General features: G+C 34.0%; 2 protein-coding genes across 5 annotated transcripts in view; both read left to right on the plus strand.

Moving 5' to 3' along the window:
• Nucleotides 1–3,769: 3,769 nt before the first annotated feature.
• Nucleotides 3,770–11,612, plus strand: MS3_00005535 (uncharacterized protein; the record flags this gene model as incomplete). Of its 2 annotated transcripts, XM_012940532.3 has the most annotated exons (3): nt 3,834–4,137; nt 7,185–7,596; nt 8,732–11,612. In XM_012940532.3, 3 exons carry the CDS (start codon nt 3,834–3,836, stop codon nt 11,298–11,300), a joined length of 3,285 nt encoding a protein of 1,094 aa, XP_012795986.3. In that variant the 3' UTR covers nt 11,301–11,612. The 2 variants fall into 2 exon arrangements, with proteins under 2 accessions (XP_051069607.1, XP_012795986.3); XM_051213615.1 differs by having other exon boundaries at nt 3,770–7,596.
• Nucleotides 11,613–15,637: 4,025 nt separating this feature from the next.
• Nucleotides 15,638–21,274, plus strand: part of TAF11_1 (transcription initiation factor TFIID subunit 11) — a 36,303-nt gene continuing 30,666 nt past the window's right edge. For all 3 annotated transcript variants that reach the window (XM_051213617.1, XM_051213618.1, XM_051213616.1), the window contains exons 1-2: nt 15,638–15,977; nt 17,686–18,120. In XM_051213617.1, the coding sequence (XP_051069610.1) occupies nt 15,783–15,977; nt 17,686–18,120 (630 nt within the window). In that variant the 5' untranslated portion in view covers nt 15,638–15,782. The remainder of the gene's footprint in view (nt 15,978–17,685; nt 18,121–21,274) is intronic.

The following is a 21,274-nucleotide window of genomic DNA, read 5'->3' on the forward strand; positions in this document are numbered from 1 at the left end:
ATTGCTGATAGTTTGAAGCGCTCACATTCACGGTTTACTAAACCCGCATGCTTCAGCCAGTCATCATCACCTGCATTTGTCATCTTGAGACATTGATAACGAATGTTAAACAAGGATGACTGTTCAGCAGAGATTTGCGACAAAATTTCAATCGTTGGATCAAAAGAAAAATCTCTTGGATTCTTTGGAAGGATAAAGTTACTGTAACGTTCATGTTCAACCGTTCCAAGTTTTCACAAGAGTATTCTGACCTTAGCGGCGTCATCAAGTTTTTTGAGGTCGACCTTGAACAAATGCTCATATTTCTTGAACCAAGTTTCAAAAGTAATGCCAGCTGAACCATCAAAATTAAATTATGAATAGAATTAACAATCTGGTCAACATGAGATTTGAAGGGATCATCTGTGACTTCTTTTTGATCAAGGTTCATTTTCTCAGTTAGCATCTCTATCATGCGCATCTGGAACTGTTCTTGGCGTTTCAGTAAGGCTTCAAATTGTTCAAAGGTAAATGACATATTGGTACGACAACACGTCGCCGAATGTTATATCTTGAAAAGTTGATTTTTCTTGATACTACCGCGTATAACAGAGCACTAGAACACCAAACCCTTCCAAGTCGCAGTAAGAAGACAGAAGACTAACGAAAGGAATATTATTCCAAACAGTGTCAATCATAGTACAAAATTGTCAGGTATTTATAGTTTTTAGTGAGAACGAAATCATCTTTACAGTCTTCCAATCCGCATACAGGGGGTTATTAGCATTATCCAATCGGGAAGCTACACGTTGGAATTCTAGAATATCCTTCCGAAGGGTGATTGGGTGAGACGTCTTCGGCTCCTTCTGAGTCTCTTACAGCTTCCTCGAGTTCACCGGTGGTCCGTCATCACAGATTCTGTCAGGAAATCGGCAGCTTTCAGACCAGTACAATTTAGAATACCTCAATGAAATCACTCATTTCGACCACTAAAATTTTGTTTGTAAGACAATTAAGATTATGCACCGAACCGAGATCACTGGTGCAATTCCAAAACTGCCTGATAATGGTCGTTGTAAAAAGTAATTTAACCCACATAAAACAGCATCAAATGTATAAACGTTGCATAAACAATTATATTTAGATCATTTAAGTCACTAATAACATCAAGGACCTGTGAAGTAATCTGAAAGGAATACCGAAAAAGCAGCATCTGTCATGGCTCACAGAGACGATAAAAATGTCGCATATCCCGCCACTACCGTATAACCATTATCAGTATCTTGGATGAATTCAAGCCCTATTTTATATTTTAATTAGCCAAAGGCACACACAAATGCATTTTTAAAGAATAGAGCTGGTGGCTGTTTCGTTAGAAATAATTTTGCCCTGTCATACTGCTCAGTTTTTCCACTTTTATTTACTACTTCAAATTTCACTACTTTCTCCCATCAGTTCCCCTGAAACCTTAAAAGATATAATTGGACCCGCTAGGAGATTGTTGTGGCTTAAATTGTTTAATCTTGTTGGCATTTCTTAGGAGGGATTTTTTTCTGCGGTATCTAAGAACAGAGGAACAGATTAGTAGCTCAGCGTGATTGAATTCAACGAACATCGAAGCAGCACACACAGGTCTCCTTGAGGGTGTCACTCCACCAAAGATCAAAGAAATCAGAATGGCTATCAGACAGTCAGGAAAGGGAAATCAGCGAGACCTGACAATATACCAGCCGAAGCACTGAAGTCAGACATCGAAGTAACTGCAAGTATGCTTAACCTTATATTCAAGAAGATTTAAGAGGAGGAACAGGTGCTGATGGACTGAGAAGAAGGATACCTCATCAAGATTTCAAAGAAAGGAGATCTGAGCAAATGTGAGAACTACAGAGGCATCACACCACTGTCAGTACCACGAAAAGTTTTCAACAGAGTTCTATTGAACCGGGTGAAAGACACAGTACACGCCCAACTTCTAGATCAACAGGCTGTATTCCGTAAGGATCGGTCGTGCATAAACCGAATTGCGACACTACGGATTATCGTTAAACAAGCAGTTGAATGGAATTCGTCGCTATGCATCAACTTCATTGATTATGAAAAGGCGTTTGACAGTGTGGATAGAAGAACATTATGGAAACTTGTTCGACACTACGGAGTTCCTGAGAAGATTGTCAACATTATCCGGAACTCATACGACGGACTACAGTGTAATGTCGTGCATGGAGGAGAGCTGACAGGTGCATTCCAAGTAAAGACCGGAGTCATACGAGGATGTTTACTCTCTCCCTTTCCCTTTCTTCTGGTGATCGACTGGATTATGAAGATCTCGACATCTGAGAGAAAACACAGCATACAATGGACAGCTCAGAAACAATTAGACGATTTGGACTTCGCAGACTTCACAGACCTAGCCATCCTATCGCATACACACGAACAAATACAGATAAAGACGGACAGTGTAGCAGCAGTCTCTGCATCAGTAGGCCTCAACATACACAAGGGGAAAACCAAGGTCCTCAAATACAACACGTAGAACACCAATCCAATCACTCTTGATGGCGAAACTCTGGAAGATGTAGAATCCTTCACATAACTGGGAAGCATCATCGATGAACAAGGAGGCTCAGATGCAGACGTAAAGGCGAGGATTAGCAAAGCAAGGGCCGCATTCATACAATTGAAGAACATATGGAACTCAAAACAACTGTCTGTCAACCAATATCAAAGTGAGAATCTTCAATACGAACGTCGAGGTAGTTCTACAGTACGTACGGAGCTGAAACTCAGAGAACTACAACAACCACCATCAAGAAGGTACAAATATTTATAAACAGTTTTCTGCGCAAGATACTCAACATCGATTAGCCGGATACCATCAGCAACAGCCTTCTGTGGGAGAGAATAAACCAACTTCCAGCTGAAGAGGAAATTATGAAAAGACGATGGAAATGGATAGGATATACATTGCGGAAATCACTAAGCTGCATCACGAGGCAAGCCTTGACTTGAAATCCTGAAGGGAAGCGGAAAAGCGAAATGCCGAAGAACACATTACATCGGGAAATAGAATCAGATATGAAAAGGACGAATAACAACTGGAAGGAGCTGGAAAGGATTGCTCAGGACAGGATTGGATAGCGAGTGGTGGTTGACGGCCTGCGCTCCTCCACTAGGGGTAACAGGAGTAAGGAAGTAAGTAGGGCGATTGTGAGGGAGATGTTGACCTGGGTCTCGTAGTGCTTGACACTTATAAGGACAGTGTTTCTGTGACCACAAAATATCCGGTCATCCGCTATTATAGCTTTTGCTGGATTATTCAGACTTACAGTCAGCTTATAGAACTGGCATATTCACAATAGGTTGATGAACGAGCATTTATCAGTATTTTTCTGTCTTATCATCATGGGATGGTTGAGTTCTATCGATCGAAGTCTCTTCTTGGCACTACTATAAACGACCCAAAATCACATATACCATGTGGAGATCATAGATGTGTATATCATGTCTTCGAATAAAGTCATCCCACAAACTGAATATGCCATGAAGTGAAAGTAGCTTGACTCGAGTTTTGTAATGGTTTGAAACATACACATTCAGCCAAATTGCACAGACTTCCGGCAAACTGTCGATTCCAATTACGCAATTGAGAACATTAGACAAGACTCAAGTCATTAAATACAATTAGAAACTAAAAAACTATATTTGACATCAAGATACATGGGAACATGATTAATTTACTGTTACAATTTGTTTTCCAAAAACCATCTGCACTTCACTGTTTCAATGCATAAAATTTGAGGTCGTTTATGTGCTTGACGTCGCGAACTTTGACGTAGTTTTTCTTCTTTTCGTAGATGTGTCCTCAACTGAGTACAGTTTCACCCGAACACTCTGAACTTAAGCGTCTCCGTTCACATGTTAGCCTAATAACATGTTTTACACTTTCGATCTGTTCGGCCGCGTACATGTACAAACTTCTGGACGAGGCAATTGCGGATTTTGAAACTGAACTTCCTAAAAATGATGACTTTAGAAAAGATATTAATGAAAAACAAAGTCCAAAAATTGTTTCCCAACTAAGAGCTGTTTTGGATCAGCGTGGAGTGCTTTATTCTTCCCTTGACCTTAATGATATTGAGTTTGCAGTTAACTCGACCGGTAATTTGGTTTATACCTAGGTAGTTAAATTCTTTGTTTAATCCTTAAGATCTCCGAAACATATTTGAAATTTACTGAGAAACTATTCATGTATGGTTTGGTTCCTAAGTCCAGTGAAGGTGTATGTTTTGTAGCTTAGGGTATAATTATGCACATGGATACACATTTAGAAACCAAGTCAGTCATTTAAACACAATGCAGAACCCTCCACATGCATATACTGTCTCAAGTTCCTATACCTTATTAGCACGGATAGATCATGTCGACAAACTCCAGAATAATAAAGATAATAACAGTATTAGTGTTAACAGAAAAGGTTAGGCATCGAAGATACGCCTTTAGAAAATATAAGTTTGGTGATGTGACAAGACATTTGCACAAAGCATTAGCTTTTATTCTCTGTATGTAGTTTAATTTTTGAAGTTGTTTTTTGTGTGTGCATATTTTAATGGCAGTAATTGTAGTTGTGGTCATATTCAGAGCAGCATATAATTAATTCAATGAACAGCGTATATTATAGTACAGAATCCAGGAATGAGTTTTTCAATAAATAGAAGACATGCTCTAGGTTTGGTACCTGTACTAATATTTTTCGTGATGTATCCTCAACCTTATTTACAAACCCTTGTCTTAATTTATTACTGCTCCCTTGGAAAATTATCAGAACCGCCTGCATTTATTTATTTGAACACATAAACACCAGTAAAAGGGTGCACCGAGTATATGTGCTCCACACAATAAAAACAAGGTTGTGAGGGGACAGAATAAAACTTTCTGCTTACAAAATTAACTTATTTTATCTTTTTATACCTCACGTATTTGACGGTAGTCTTTCACGACTATAAATTTTCAATTTCTTTATTTATAGGACAAGCTGTCTACATAATCTTGTTTCGTAATTTTTTGTTCGTCGGAAGATATTTGGCGTCTGACATTAAGAGGCATCCCGCTATAGATCCCTTTAACTTATTGTAATTACACTGAAAACTGGTTCGAATAATTGATCTCGAATCACATATTTTGCGCCGAAATAAGAGTTACAAGCTGACTACTCTCTCTGAACTAAGTGGTCCCAGATTTCCACCTTCAAACCATTGTCTGGAAGCTGGGTGTCTTATATTCTGGGACACGCGTGTACCTATGTATGACTCCACTGTAAATACTTCATTTGATGAGTTCCCTATTCCAAATAAATAGTCTTATGTCGACGTTACTTTGTCATTTAAAACATAAGGTCGTTATCTTATGTTTTCCATCCCGTAATTTTCTTGTATCTTTCCTCGTATATGAAGCTTTTTACCGTCGTTAGTGTTGTTTTTGTCTATTACTGTTAGTCTCTGTTTATATAGTGTCTGACAACTTTGGCAGGTAAATATTCGTATAGGTCGTCTATCTTTTTATCTTCACTTTGGAATTAAGTCTTTGTCATTATTGTCACTCCAACTACCACCAGCTGCATTTGATGTGATGGGTTAAGGATGAAATTAGTACTCAATATTGACTTCACGACACACAAAAAACAACCAATAAGTATGAATTACCATTTTAGCTGTGATAAAATATTAACTATTTGGATATTATCATTGTGGCTTTGATAGTCTTTCGATATAGTCAAGTGATTTTGCATTTTCTGGAGATTAGTTGTAGTTGTTGTTGGTCATTACCGTACACTTAAGATTCAGAATAGATATTCCATCTCATAATTTTCTGTAACTTGATGCAAACGAAATATCACTGTGCGATATTTTCCCGTCATTTTATACACTGGTCACTGTAAGTAAACAGTTTTAGTTAAATTAAAAAAGCACATTAGGATAAGTTATTTATGACGAAAGATGATGGAGTTTTGGATGTGGATTTGAGGATGGTCGAACCAATTATTTAACTACTCCACGAACATTCGGAACTCAAAACTTCGATAAGTGAACTTGATGAGGTTAGTCATTTATGTTGATAAACATCCTTAAATTGGATTGTATTGTCGAGCTTAAAGTCGTCACGTTGGTGAAAACTGCATCTGTAGTCGTGCGAAAATCCAAATCATCTTGTGCCATATAAAGCAATTTCTTTTTTATGATGAGCCTAGTTTTGTTACCATTTCATCCTAGTGTTAATGGCGGTGCTATTTCTCCTTCACCATACCTTCACTATTAGAATTCTTGTCCCAACTGATTTGTTGCAATTTATTTTCATTTACAAAAATTTTAATTTGTACATATTCAGTCAGATTCTTCTAACGTGATGGATAAATATGCTATCTTTCGCTGGCGGTGTTCTTACTAGATCGAAAATAATTTGTTTATTATTTTGAACCAACTAGAGTACATCCAGCATTTTAAGTGCTGGATATTGGCGTCATTCAAGAAATATACAAATATTCATCAGATGTATTATAAACGTTGATCGCTTAGTAAAATAAAATTTGAAAATTATGGTAATTCATCATGGTATTAAACTCGTGTGCTTTCGTTAATAACATTTCACACGATAGTAGATAGGTGAAAACTCTGATTGAGGTTCACACGATTGCTATGGTCAGTGGTTGGAGTGGTTGAGTGACATGGATTAGAATCGGCGCGATGGCCCAGATACATTTATTCTTTATCTCACCATAAATTTTGAGTTCTAAAGTATTTCGTGCCTTTTATTCCGCAAGCGTATTCTCAGATCATATTGCATTATCTACTACCGTTAACTTTTTTACTACTTCTGCTATGGTATTTGTCTTGATAAATTTATCTCACTGTATTGATGTGGTGTGGTGATGTGGACCGATACACATGCGTCCCAGGTTCAACGTTGTTTAAAAATGATTGACTATGTTTTATCAGAATATTTTCTTCTTTTCTTCTTGTTCCTCCTTACTAAGGGCTTTAGGGATGTTCACTAAACAATTAATTATTACCGCTCGTTTAACAGCTTTTCATAATCCACGTCGTAGCTAAATACTTGCCTACTTAATATCTGGAGGATTTAGTTTATTCGGTTGTATACTTTGTAACAGGTTTGCATGCATGATAATCTTTGGACTGATCGTTTTATTTTAGGTCTCGTTACTTCGAGTGAACTTTCAAATGCCAAAGCTGAGCAGTTGAAGTTTTCAAGCACGAATTTCTCAAACTCCCCAGATGCACTTCTGTACAGAAAACTAGTTAATCCATTTCATCAGTCTTTGAAGTTGGATTACACGTCATCTAGTTTCAAACCAAATAGCATTGTATTTGACAGTGAATCTGAATTTATCGAACATGTTGAAGATAAAAAGGATAGTGTTTGGCTTTTAGCCGTAGCTGCTCCACAGTCTCTCTCTTCATCAATCGCGGGAGATCATACGAGCACAACTCCATCCAGAATAAAACCTTCATCAGTTGTTACTGAGCAGATTTGGTCTGTTTTATGTTATCGGTATCAGTCCTTTGGATTTAAGATGGGTTTACTGAACTGTGGAAAACTACACAGGTATGAACTTTTTATTTGAAACAATCATCTCAGTAATATAAGATACCTTTTATTATTTCATGGTTGGATATCCTTTCATTCTGTTTTGTGAAAAATACAACGCTTAAGATTCGTATTCGCACTTTTGTGTAATGTATAAGCATTATCCATTTATCCATATAGGATTTTGTAGACCACTTCAGTTCATTTGATGTGGAAAACAACTCAATATTAAAAACAGCCTTATCACTTAGGGAAAGGTGGAAAATGAAATTATCTCTCATTTACTAGCATATGTTTGAACATTATTCATGGATGAATTCGTGTTATCATCTTTCTCTTTATAAGGGGGTTTAGCTCACAAGATTGAAACATTTATTTTTAACTAGGGGACGTGCTTTTGAAAAATGTTCATGAGAAACTGTCTCAGCCATAATCATTTTGTAGTGATGTAACAGTTTCCCACCAAAAAAAATATAGCGTGCTTCTAAGAGTAAAACATTGCTAATAAATCTCATAAGCTTTGTCTGTACTAAGTGATAGCTTTCCAGACTTTAATTAATTCACTAAAATTGCATAGGGTTGCATTCCTGTTCAAAATATTTTACGAAACAAATCGGTTAACCGTTAGTGATCTTCCAAGTCAACTCTTGAGCTACAATCTGATTATTCAATCAACCCCAAAACATGTGGGTAATTTTGTGACTTCGTGACAAAACTTGTGGTAGCAGTTGAAAATAAGTCCATCTTCAAATTTGAGCAAAATAGGATCACTTAAAATACTGCCCGCGAAGATATACTTAGAATTCTACATAATATTAAATACATTAGAATATTTTCTAGTTCCTTTATAATCCAAATAACTCGATGTATGTCAAAGGCGTCAACTTCAAAAGTTTTGAAAACTCATTCACTTAAAATGTCACCTTGTTCAACCTATAAGCATTTTTCGTTGTTAGTACCTTTTGAACGTATTGTAGAACTTCTGGTTTTTGTTGTAACTACTAAGTTCTCCGCTAAACAAATTGCTATTAAATTAATAAAATGTTAGAAACGAAGGGACGTACATAAACAGATTTTTGTTAATTTTTGAAGCGATGAATTGCTTCTCATATTGTACCACATCATTTTATGATAAATTTACTTTTTATTTCAGCCTTTGTATTGATCGTGGCTTCATTAATCCTGACCTTATTCTTGCCTTACCCAAAGGTGGTGAACGTATGAAAGATATAGTACAATTTCGACCTTTGCCTAAAGATCCAGAATCTACATCAATTATTGATTATGAATCAAGTAACTACATCTTAGAAGGTATTCACACGTGGATTGTATCAGTGTTAGCAGAACGTGTAAAACTACTGAATAACATAAACAGCATTTATCCAGTGAATTCAATATTATCGATTGACCGATTGATAAAAATGGATTATTTAAAACATTTATTGTCATTTTGGTTATTGAAACGGCCTCAACCAATCCATGTTCTTTGGTTTCCTGAGTTCTCTGTCAAGTCGAAGTTAAGTCGCTCACATCAACAACCACCATTAGTTTTAAGTGCACTTTCTGTAACATATACTGGTCGAGTTCGCTTTTGGATTGTACCGAATGAAACAGTGAAGCAGAATCACACATTAATTAATAATAAAGTTAATAATTGGCCAATTACAGCTTCATCTGTTAACACAGTATATGGATTGTTAATCAATTTAAATTGTACCATTAATTCTCATTTTCTCATATTAACACCTGAAGGTAAATGTTACTCGTTTGGTTTAAACGAAAGGGAATATTTAAGCTATGAAAATCTTGAAATATTGTTACATTCTTTATATCCTTCGGCGGATGATTTTCTTTGGATTGCTGTACTTTTAACTACAATTTTAGTCTTAATTAATGGTGCTATAGAAGCTGGTAGAATTTTATCTATTCTCATACATTCATTTTACGTAAATCATGGTGTTGTGGGAAGGCATCATACTAGTACTGGTACCCGTCGGTCAGCTTTAGCTAGAACTGTGATTAGACTAGCACGTCAAGGATGGACATCTCATATTCCTAATTTCAATATTAATCAACATTATGAAGTTATTAATAACAATAATAGACCAACTGATAATCATTATCGTTCAACCGATGAACGTCGATTAATTTATGGTGATCAACTGAACAGTTCATCATCAATCAATATACAATCGTTTATAATATCTCATATTTTAGAATGGATAAAAATGTTTTTTCTAGACTTGTTCTCAGCTTATATTCTTCTTCTGTTAGCTATTTTACCGTTATTAAATCTTTTAAGTTTATATTATTCTCTGCCTATTATTAATTTAACTCTCTATTTATTAAGGTCATTTGTCTTATCCTCACCTATAATCAATTTACGTCTTACTATCCTATCAGGTCATTTAAACTGGTATTATTTATTTTCCTTTATGCTGACGTTTTGGTTGTTTATTGTATTTTTGTCAAGTTGTGTAATGTCGAAATATGAAAGACATAATGATCAACTTACTAACAATTCACATTCTCGTCCTAATCGACTGGATCCTGTTTTAGTCCGAGAACGGTTAAATCAAATACCACCTGACCAGTTATGGGATGAATTGTCTCGTTTAATCATTCAATCAGATATTGAGCTAAGATCTGGTTCAGCAGATTCTGCAACTTCAAGTACATTAGAATCTGATGCTCGTTATCCTCACTATCAAACTTTCAATAATCAATCAAGATGTGCAAATGAACGTTTATCGTCAAGTCTTATTACAACACAAAGTAATCATAAAGAAAATACAGAAGTCGTGGAAGGCTATCGTTTATTGCGTAGACTACGCAGACTTTATCATATTCTCAGTCAACAAACTGATCATTTAACATCAACTTCAATGAATCCAATTGCTTCGTTTTCATCAGCAGATGTATATCATCAAGGGAGTAGAGAAAATAATGAATCGTTAAACCATAAAACTGCAGCACATATGTACACTTGGAACTGTTTAAGTTCACTTGGTAATAGTAATGCTAGACCTCATACCAGTGTAAATCCTAGTCAGTGTCATTCTCAGACAAGAAAATCATTTAGTATCACTAAGCAGCTCATAAGTAATGTGGATACTAATTATGAAGCTGAAGATGAATGCGAAGATACTACTAGTGATGATCGTATTTATCCAAAAACTTCATCTTTTACAAGAAGAAGGTATAGAACTCATCTTCGTCCAAATATAAGAAGTAATCACTTATCAAATCCGATAACCGTATCCCCAAGTTCAAGTTCTACCTCAGATGTGGACACTATTGATCATGAGGCATGCCTAAATAACGGTTTTCTTCATTCTCGTAGAGTTTCTAAACGAAGTAATTTACTGTCCAGTAATTCTATGTTGTCCACTTCGTCCTCGTCATCATATGTGTCGTCCAATGATATAAATTTTGCGAATCCTTTGAACGATTGGCCATCATGGGTTGTACCGTGTAAAGAATGTGTTGTATGTTGGCAGAAATTCCGTTTAGGTGTACGCCTAAGTGCACTTCCATGTGGACATGGTTTTCATGAACATTGCATTAGAAAGTGGTTAGATACTGGTGCATTTGAATGTCCTGTCTGTCGGTGGCCAGCGTACGCACCGCATTTACGGCAGCAATGTCAAATGATTGAACAGTTGATTAGTGCCGTTCAAAATACTATCGATTTTGCAAAAAGTTCTAATAACAAAAATTAGTAGTCGACATTATTCACTTCTAAAAGTATAGTTGTAGATAATCACTCAACTAACTTTTTTAGCAGAAATTGTTTATCTTCGTAACGTTTACACTCCGGTTTATTATTTGTACAAATTCCTTCTTTTTAATAAAATTCGAAATATGCTTTTCGTAAAATACTCTTTTTCCTCGTAGAATAAATATGCATGTTTGCGCCACGAAGTTGACTTTCAGTAAATGTTTTCTTCCAAGAAATATATGTTGTGATGAGATATATTTTAGCCGTTGGTTGATAGTCTAAAAGTTTCTTCATAGTTTGAGTTAATTCTAAGCCTACTCTGTATTTCGATTCAAACAGATAGTTTCGTTCGCTATCAAAATTGACATAGAAGTTTATGTAGGATACAAAGTACCAAATAAATTTATTGGTTTCCGAGTGATATTTGCCTTACTACCTGATTAGATTTTCCACTTAGTTTATAAATATCTGTGGGAGTACGTTTTATCATGCCAGATATACTTGTTGTAAAGCGTTATGACTAGAAGCAGCAAATGAGTCATGCTCAATTGTTTTGACGTGTGATGGTAGTTTGGTGTGTCCTATAAATAAACAGTCTCTCCAGCTGTTCTACCTTCTCACAACAGAAAGGAGTTAGGAAAGATCGGCTCTAGGAGTAGCACACTTGACCATCCATGGGTCGTAATGTCTGCAAAATACTAATGCATCCAAATGTATTCACGTGATAACGTAACACCTATCTTGTCACACTTCTAATTTGATAGGGCTACTACCTGCCCAGTTTCCTTCTCTGGTCCCTGAGAAAAAATCCTTCCACGATGTGGATAGCAGGCGTTAAAAAACTAACAACACTCGATTTTTTTCATCTTGTGATACATTTTAAACATTTGGCGTAAGGTTGAACTGTGGCCCATTAATATACATCTTACATCCTACATGTTTTCGTCATTTAGATGTAGTAGTCAAAACACCGTCACCTTATGATCTGTAATAAATAACACAAGGAAATTCGTTGCTCATTTCAATAGTAAAGTTTTCCTCATACCAATGTGAATTTTTGGTAAATTGGACTAGCACTCATTTTATACTGGATCTTATGTCATAGCTAATTATTAGTGTGGTGAACTATTTTTCCAACCTACAATTTGTATGCTTTCACAGATCAATAGATACTTAGTCTTTATAACATTTAACTTCTCGATACATCTGTACACTAAGCTAATAATTTTTAACTATGAATTCATTCACAATGAATCAAATTGAATCTTGTCTTCTCTCCTGCTCGTCAACTAGGAATGGACTTACAAGTTTCTCTTTAAGATTTATTGGTGGAGACCCTAGGAGATTACTAATCATTTTGATATATTTTATATACATATTCAATTGTGGTGACTAATAGTAAAGTCATTTGTCACATTTAACGAACTTCACACAAGATTAAGATGGGTGAACAATGTGCTGAATGAAAGAACTGGACGAAAATCACGAAAGATTAGTTTAAAAGTCAAGCGAACAGAGATTACATTGAGTTTTTTTAAATACAATTAATATTGCACTGAACTAATACGAAAGTCATGTGAATGAATGTTACCTTTAAATTAGTACATCATCATACCGAATTTCTTCCTAATAAATTTCATTCAAGGATTTAATCTCCAGCGATTTTAGAGGAGAAACAAATATACGATACATTGAATGCATATCACCTCTACTTATTTTGAAATAATGATACTCTTTGAGAGCATACAGTAGCAGAATATACTACCCACAAGTTAAACAATCAATCCTATCGATCATTCTAACAAAGACTTTAAGATGTCCATCGGATTATCATATAGTTTAATCTGACATGTCTAGTCTACTTCAAAATCTATGTGGTGTAAAGGATTTTCAGTTATGAGCACTGATTGTATTTTGGGGGGGGGGAACAGACGTATAAGAATTACTATTATTTGAGTTACTTAAATGGTATAACATACAAATTTCCGATTTAGTACGAAGCGATAACGAGCTATTCCGATTTGTAAGTTATTTATTTGACGTTAGGGATCAAAAGCTCCATTTCTAATTAAGTGTTCACATTCACTTGATGCCGTAATTACAATATCATCAGTGTAGATCTATCTATTGAGATTGAAATCTTTTTTCTCAATATAGTTTCTACCAGTCAATCATATTGGGATGTAGTAGTTAAAATTCGCCCATTATTGTGAAAAAATTCTAACTATGTTTACCGTCTCGGTGTATGTTTTCAAAATACCTTTATGCGTTTGTTTAGTCATTTTCACAGGTTCAAAGTTTTGCCTCCGAACACGCAAAATGTAATTTTATACTCAGAGACTCTCAACAATATTGACACAATATGGCTTGTTTCAAATTACTTTCTGTTAATAAAATTAAGATGTAATCATAAGAGCTGTGAATATGCTCATGCCACTACTTTCTAAATATGAACTACCTGACATTATGTAGTTTGTTCCACGCTGATAATGCGATATGATTGCTGTTATTTTTTTGCCGGCGAAATCATTACATAAATGCATTGAATTAGAATTAAAAATTTGTTGAGATTTTAAGTCACAATATATCTTCAGTTTGTCCATGTGATTTCATTTACAGTATACTTGTAGAATTGATTGATCATGTAACCAATAATTATACGGACCTAACTTAAAAGCCCATGTACGTTTGATCTATTGGTTTGTTAGTTAAGTGCTTGATTTGTAATACTTCCCAGAAAGAACTGATAAGTAGGAATACACCTTTATACTTGAGTGATTCGTGTTTCCACATCACTGTATCGTCCTTTCACAGTCTGGTTGAGATATTTATGCCCACTTATCAATTTTGAATGGTTATAACGACCCTGTTTTGTAATGAAGCTAGTGTTGATAGGCACACAACACTTTTGCGTATCGTTACTCAAATCAGGTGGGTTGTATTGAAGACACATGAGTTTTGATATGTTCCTATTTACTTGGTTTTTACCACATATTCTCCAAAAGATTATGAGCCTTGGTCTCAGGACTGATTATTCAGCACGTGGTTATTAAACGGAAATAACCCACTTGTACCAGTTGAATTAGTTGTATGATCACTGTTCTACTCTCTGTTCTCAATTTTTATATATCAATATAATTGCCATTACTTTTTGTGCATCATATTCCTCAGTTAAAGGAATTCACTTTATCTTACTAATTGGAGTGTTTAATTTTCGATATATCCAAGACGGAATTACGTAACAGATATCAATTTTTATTAAGTAATTAATTTAAGTTTCTGGGTATTGTGATGTTTTACATTTTAATGAAATGACTAAATTACAAAAAATCAATAATTTAAGTTTGATCGGAACTTAGAACTTCACTTTTCTCCCATCATTTATTTGTCCAAACTTGTGAAATTGTCCAAACTATTTAGAATCAAACATGCTTCAATATTAAGACAGTGGTACTGTAAGAGACTGAACTAGATATAATTTAAACAAATTATGGTATGTATGAAAGTTGTTTATATTTGATTTTCATTATTTATTATTAATGAATATATTTTCAGAATGGGTTTTGTGGAGATTTTTTGGAAATTTCACTGGTTGAAATCATGAGTCAATTGAAGCCAGAACTGGAAGCACTGGACGGCCGTTTCGTTCTAGTATGGGACTTCTCGCCAGTGCGCATCCACGATCCCGCTCCTCGCGAGATTCGAACCCAGGACCTGTCGGTTTCGCGCCAGGCGCCTAACCAACTAGACCACTGAGCCGGCATCCAACGGTGTTAATGTCTGAGGAGTCCTATACTAGGACGAAACGGCCGTCCAGTGCTTCCAGGTTTTCCGTGGTGGTCTAGCTTCAATTGACTCATGATTTCAACCAGTGAAATGAATATATTTGTTTTCGATTCATAATATCTGTATGAATTTATTATTAATGATGTTGGGGCAGTTCAATTTATCGGCTGCTCCATCTAAGGAGATGAGCACATTAACTCTAATAAAATGACTAGTGATAAGTAAAAACACAATTTTGCCACTTAATAAATATTTCTAACATTCATACTTTCAGTTCAAATTAAAAAAATGTTAAGTAGTCTGATAAGGTCACAAATTTGTAATAACTTAGACTGTTGATACATGTATTCTCATTTGGGAAAATTCAATTCAAATAGTTAGGGATTTTACCGATCTTGGGACAATATGCATTTCATTTCTCTTTAAACAGTCCGAAATCGTGGCGATTTTCACTGAGTAATAATGACTTTTGTGTTGTTAATTAGGTCAGATGAGATCAGTAAGATAAGTGACTGGTTATAATATCGTATTTTTATCTTAAGTGTATAAAAGCAATGAACAAGAAGCTTTAAACTGGTTTCTATCTAGTTAAATTCATTATCAAAGTATACCTCCCTACTTTTTTTTTCAAAAAAAAAGGTGCTGTTTTTACAGATTCACTATTGTAACCAAATAATTTCCTAACTCTTCGGGAATTATGGATCCTATTTCTAAAAGTCTTTATCCAATCAATGATGAAAATAACAGCAGTACACAAAATTGGAGTCAAGATCCAGATTTAACAGATCAAAATCAAGTCCCCTTATCTACAACTGCAATTCAGTCTGTTTCAGATGATGATAACCAACCCATTGTTGAACAACCGTTTAAAAAGCCAAAATTGATTAATGTGGTAGGTTTATTTTGTTTTAAAAATTTTGTTTTTGATATTCGACTAAATAATTTACAACATGTTCCAGTGATTTTCTCTTTAGTGAGATGATGTCCTGAATCACTCCATTTTCATTGTTGTAAGCGCCCAAATATCAGCCAGTTAGTTACTGTTTTTGAACCGTTCTCTAAGTAATAAGCTTGTCTCATCTGCTTACCACTAATAGCTTCCATACAGTGGGTGTGATGAATAGCCTTGTTTCGAAATTGTTGAGATAATTATTCAGTCAAACTATCCGACAACTGCGTATACTGTAGAATAAATCACATATCAATCAAAACGGCAATCCAGCCTATTATTCAAAAAAACTTATTTCAATAGATGTCAGCTAAAATTCACATTATTATTATTATTATTATTATTAACCAACTGACTGACTATATTCTTCAATTTATAATAATGTTCATTCTGTTTAACACTTCTGTATAATAAATGTTTTATCTCATTAAATGTAACAAATAAGCGTGGTCAGTTGTCCATTGTCTTTTATGATTATTATTACTGTTCAGTTCAAAGACTGTTAATGAGTATGGCAGTTCAATAGTTTTAGCTCTGGTGGCATTTACCTCTCACCCAGATCTTAATACTTTTCATGTAAACAATTAACATAACAGTACTCCATCAGTATGGTGTTTAAAGACTAAGTACATTCTTAGGATAATGAAAGAATGATGTGATAATCGACTTGTAAATTTTTTTTCTAGGGTTTACCATATGATGTTACTGTTACAATAGAAATAGGAGTAATAAAGTTCGGATTCAAACAATCATGAACATTGCACAGAATTATTTTCTCGTTTTTTGGATATGCAATAGCTCTTATTAATGCTAAAAGTATAACCAAAATAATACGCACCTCCGTTCTGTCACGCTTGGTCGATAACGGTCATGTAGTAGATAGAACCAAATCAACTAAGATAAATTTATCATATACCTAGTACTTTAGCTTATGAGGTTTGATTCCGTCTCTTCCATAAGTCAGAAGCTATAGGGATTCCTGCTAACTACCCAAGTCTTTGCAATCGTAAGAAATTTGTAACAACCTTATCTCTTTCTTGATGGAACTAAGCTTAACAAACGGTTTTACTTATTATTATTATCCATACTCCTTGTTCGTTCATTTTTCTTTACCCCTTTTCTGAATTTATTCTTCACTATCTAATTATTTGGATACTTCTTATTACGTAATTTTAACAACTTTAAATGAATGTTATTTCAGTGTCCTACTTTTTATGATGAAACATTGATCCAAACCTTTTTTTATTCTTATCACAACTTGTACACCTATCATCACACTATCAATTCGTACTTTTTACTGATTATGTTTAATTATGTAATCTATCGTTATAAACTGTCTGAATTTGTTTAATATTTTTGTATACCCTATGGATATTACTGTCTATTAGAATATAGATTGATAAGGAAATGCTTTTCTTATTTTTTTATCTCGCGGGGGGCGGGATCGTGGACGCTCACTGGTGAGGAGTCCCATACTAGGACGAAACGACCATCCAGGTTTTCCATGGTGGTCTGGCTTCAATTGACTCATGATTCCAACTATTGAAATTTTAATGTTCTTTGCTTTTATGTCACAGATATTTTACTAAATTAACACAAAATATTAATGATAATTCTGTTCAATCTTATTTCGTCCCAATTTCTTTTTAAGCACAATGTAGATTCATCACAAACTAAACGAGGTGAATCTAATACTATTTCAGTCATTGATCATTCATCTGTTCCTTCATCATCTACTCATATATCAGAAACTGTAACAAATCAATGTGAAGTTGAAATTTTAACTAATACTAATTTGTTAGATGATGAAGAAACAGTTGAAGATGATGACGATGAAGAAGAAGTGGAAGATGATGATGAGGAGGAAGAAGAGGACGATGAAGATGACAGCGCTACTGTACTTGGTGATGCAGATACTGAATCTGTTGTCAGTGAAATTCTATCATCTGCACTACTACAAGAAAAAGAAGCAAGAAAAATAGAAGATCGTAAATTACTGGCTTTATTGGCACATTTTGATGAGGAACAGTTAAATCGATTCGAAACATTTCGAAGAGCTACATTTACTAAAGCTGTAGTAAGACGAGTAAGTTCATAGTTTCATTTTCCCGTTGTTTTATTTATTCTTTGTGAACTAGCACCAATCATTAATTTGAATTAATGACTTATTAATTTTTGATTTTATCTATAATCAAATTAAATATGAGAACTAGATCGCAATTTAAGCTACTTAAGTCATTGACGAAAGTTATTTCAACTAGATAATTCGAAAATGTTTTGACCAGTTTTAGAAATTTGCGATGATGATAATATGTGACAGGACAATTAATGTGTTCAGCAGCACATTTACTTGCACTCTTTATTCACTAAACAACCTGGGAAGGGAAAGTTGATCAGTCGTAAGCAACTTGTAACTTAACCCGTGCATCGGTTTAAATTGCCATACCACAATTTTACAAAGGGAGATAAAATTATCAAAATGAACTTTAGTACCGTAGTAGGATTAGTAGAATTTTTAGTGATAATGAAAACAATGAAACAGAGAATATGATTTGAAAAGAATGAATAAATTCGATAACTTAAGTAAAGCGTGTTGGCTAATACCTAAATTCGTATAGAGTTATTATGTTTTTAGTAATAATGTTATTGCAAGTTTTTTTTCTAATGCTCACTGATAAATGTGATCAGTGGAGGACTTCCTTAATAAATAACTTGGTAAATATCATAAATATCATCCATATTTTAAAAAGTAATCAAAATACTCTACATAACGGACCATAAGTAGACATTATACTGTCATAAGTATCCACAGTGATAAGTTTATTTGTTTAATTTAAATCCAAGTGACCTATTAGCGATTTGGAGTTGAGTTTCTTTTTTTTATGGATAAATTTGAGTTTTTGAAGCCGAGAATGCATAATTAAATACTTAAGTGCTTTTGTCTTGACTCTATACAACCTGAGGTTGTTTTTCATCATGAACTGTTATCATCAAACAAAAATTTGAGAATAAGACAGAATTTAACAGCTACTTCGTCTCATTAATGTTCAACCATTATTCCACACAGCACCAATAGCAGGGTTTTCAGGTCTCACGATGAGCAATCTACTGCTGAACCACTGAATGAGAATTTAGTGTTCCTCACTTTACAGTTAAATAGTTTAGACAGAACGGTGAAACTAAGGAATTATTGAATACTTTAAATATTATTAATTAATCACACAATTTGTCAACAATTATTAATAGCTCAATAAATTTCATCATTAGAACATTAAAAACACCTGTTTCCTATTCAGTTCGTGCTTAATTGGTTTGTTCAGTTTCTCAATTAGTGCACATAGTGTGTAACTACTTCTATTCAGTAGTATACTAAGTATTCAGAAATATAGTATCCATTGGTTTTTGATTGGATGAATTTAGAAAGATCCTTTTGTCATCGGATCCAACTAAGTTTGAATTATGAAGAAATACGGCTTGAACTGTTCGGTTTACGACTAATTTATAAAATAATTTTTTTCACACTAAATAAGAATTTTTTCGATCATTTAAATTCTCATTAGCTTTGTCAGTTTCATTGTCAGTTCCATTTCAACTGAATTAAGAAATGTAACTGGTGAGACTATAATCTTCGGACGACCTTTGAGCGACGCCAAACTGACCTTGAGAGTGTTCACTTAATAACTAGGACCAAATGTGAATTATAAATCTGTGTGAGGAATTATAATTATGATTTACAGTTGATAGTTAAGGTTAGGAATTAGATTTAGGGTTTTCATCACGAACTGGCATCAGCTATAATGCCAAAACATTTTAGCCAAATGGATGAATGAATTTCGCGCCAAAATCCAAGACCTCTTGTTTTATACATGATTGGTTCGTCCATAAATTATAATCTCGCCATGTAACTGTTTGAATAAGATTTTAGCGTTTATAAATATACAATATTACAATATTCAATAATATTAAGATTAGTTTCAATTGGACTTTAGTGAATATGGATCTCATTATCAAGATCTTTCGGCTGATTCCTTTCAACTTCTTTAATTATTGTAATTATTGATCGAATAACTGTGAACAGTTAACTGCATCTCTTGTTGTTCAATGGTATACTATATGTATAGATAATAATTTAAAAAATAACTCTACTTTCCTTTCTACACAATTGATATTCATATTTGTATGAGAGGGATAATAAAAAAAAATTATTATAGTTAAACTAAATAAGCACTAACTGAAAAAGCATGTTTTAAGGTTTCTTAATTTTTTTGTTTTTCGTCTTTAGTACTAACTTCTATTGATTGCTGTTTTACTCAAATTGACTTACAAAATTACAAAACAACATATGTTTTAGACAATAAATCCGTGTTATTCTAATGTTTATACACTTTGAAAATGTTACCTTGTTTTGATTTATCATAAAACTAGAAAAAATATTTAATTGACTTGTCGTGATGAATAAATCTAGTGTGAATTTCACCGACTTTTTTCTTGAATAGAAAGTGACAAACTAGAGATTCATGATTATTATTATTATTATTATTATTATTATTATTAGTAGTAGTAGTAGTAGTATTGGTGGTATTAGTATTAATATTAGTATTAGTAGTAGTAGTAGTAATAGTAGAGTAGTCTTAGTGTTGTTATTCTAATGTATAAATCCATATTTATTTTAAATTGTGATAGTAATAAGTTAATTTATAACAGATTCGGGTAATGGCTGGTATTCGGATCAGTGATACGCGTTTTATTTCAATTTAAACTGGAGGTACATACATCTTAGTGTTGAGTTTCACATTGTGATTCCAACTCATCGTTTCACAAATAAGATGATTATCTAGTCAGCTACTTAATCAGAATAGCAATCAACTTATTCAATAAATATGATACTTATTATTCACTGAATGGGTTCTTACCTAAGTAGAGAAGTCGGAGACTGGAATTCGAATATATCAAAACGGAGCACGTGTCATGGATTTTATTATTATTCATACCGGAAACCTAGTTAGGTTGTGATGATAACAGAGACTAGTCAAATCTATTCCTAAACATCAACAACTTTGAAGTACAAATCTTTCTGGAACGCTTAATGGATTACTATGGTTTATATAACGGATGGTTTAAAATGTTTCCCTCTCTCAGGTATACTACGATACTACGTTAATATGCTAAGTAGAGAACCAGAACACTAGTTAGTACATTATTCAACACAGTTAAAAGCGGTCACTTTCAATAAGTCCGAA

This window comes from Schistosoma haematobium, chromosome 3, assembly GCF_000699445.3.
Source record: "Schistosoma haematobium chromosome 3, whole genome shotgun sequence".
NCBI classification, from domain to species: domain Eukaryota; kingdom Metazoa; phylum Platyhelminthes; class Trematoda; order Strigeidida; family Schistosomatidae; genus Schistosoma; species Schistosoma haematobium.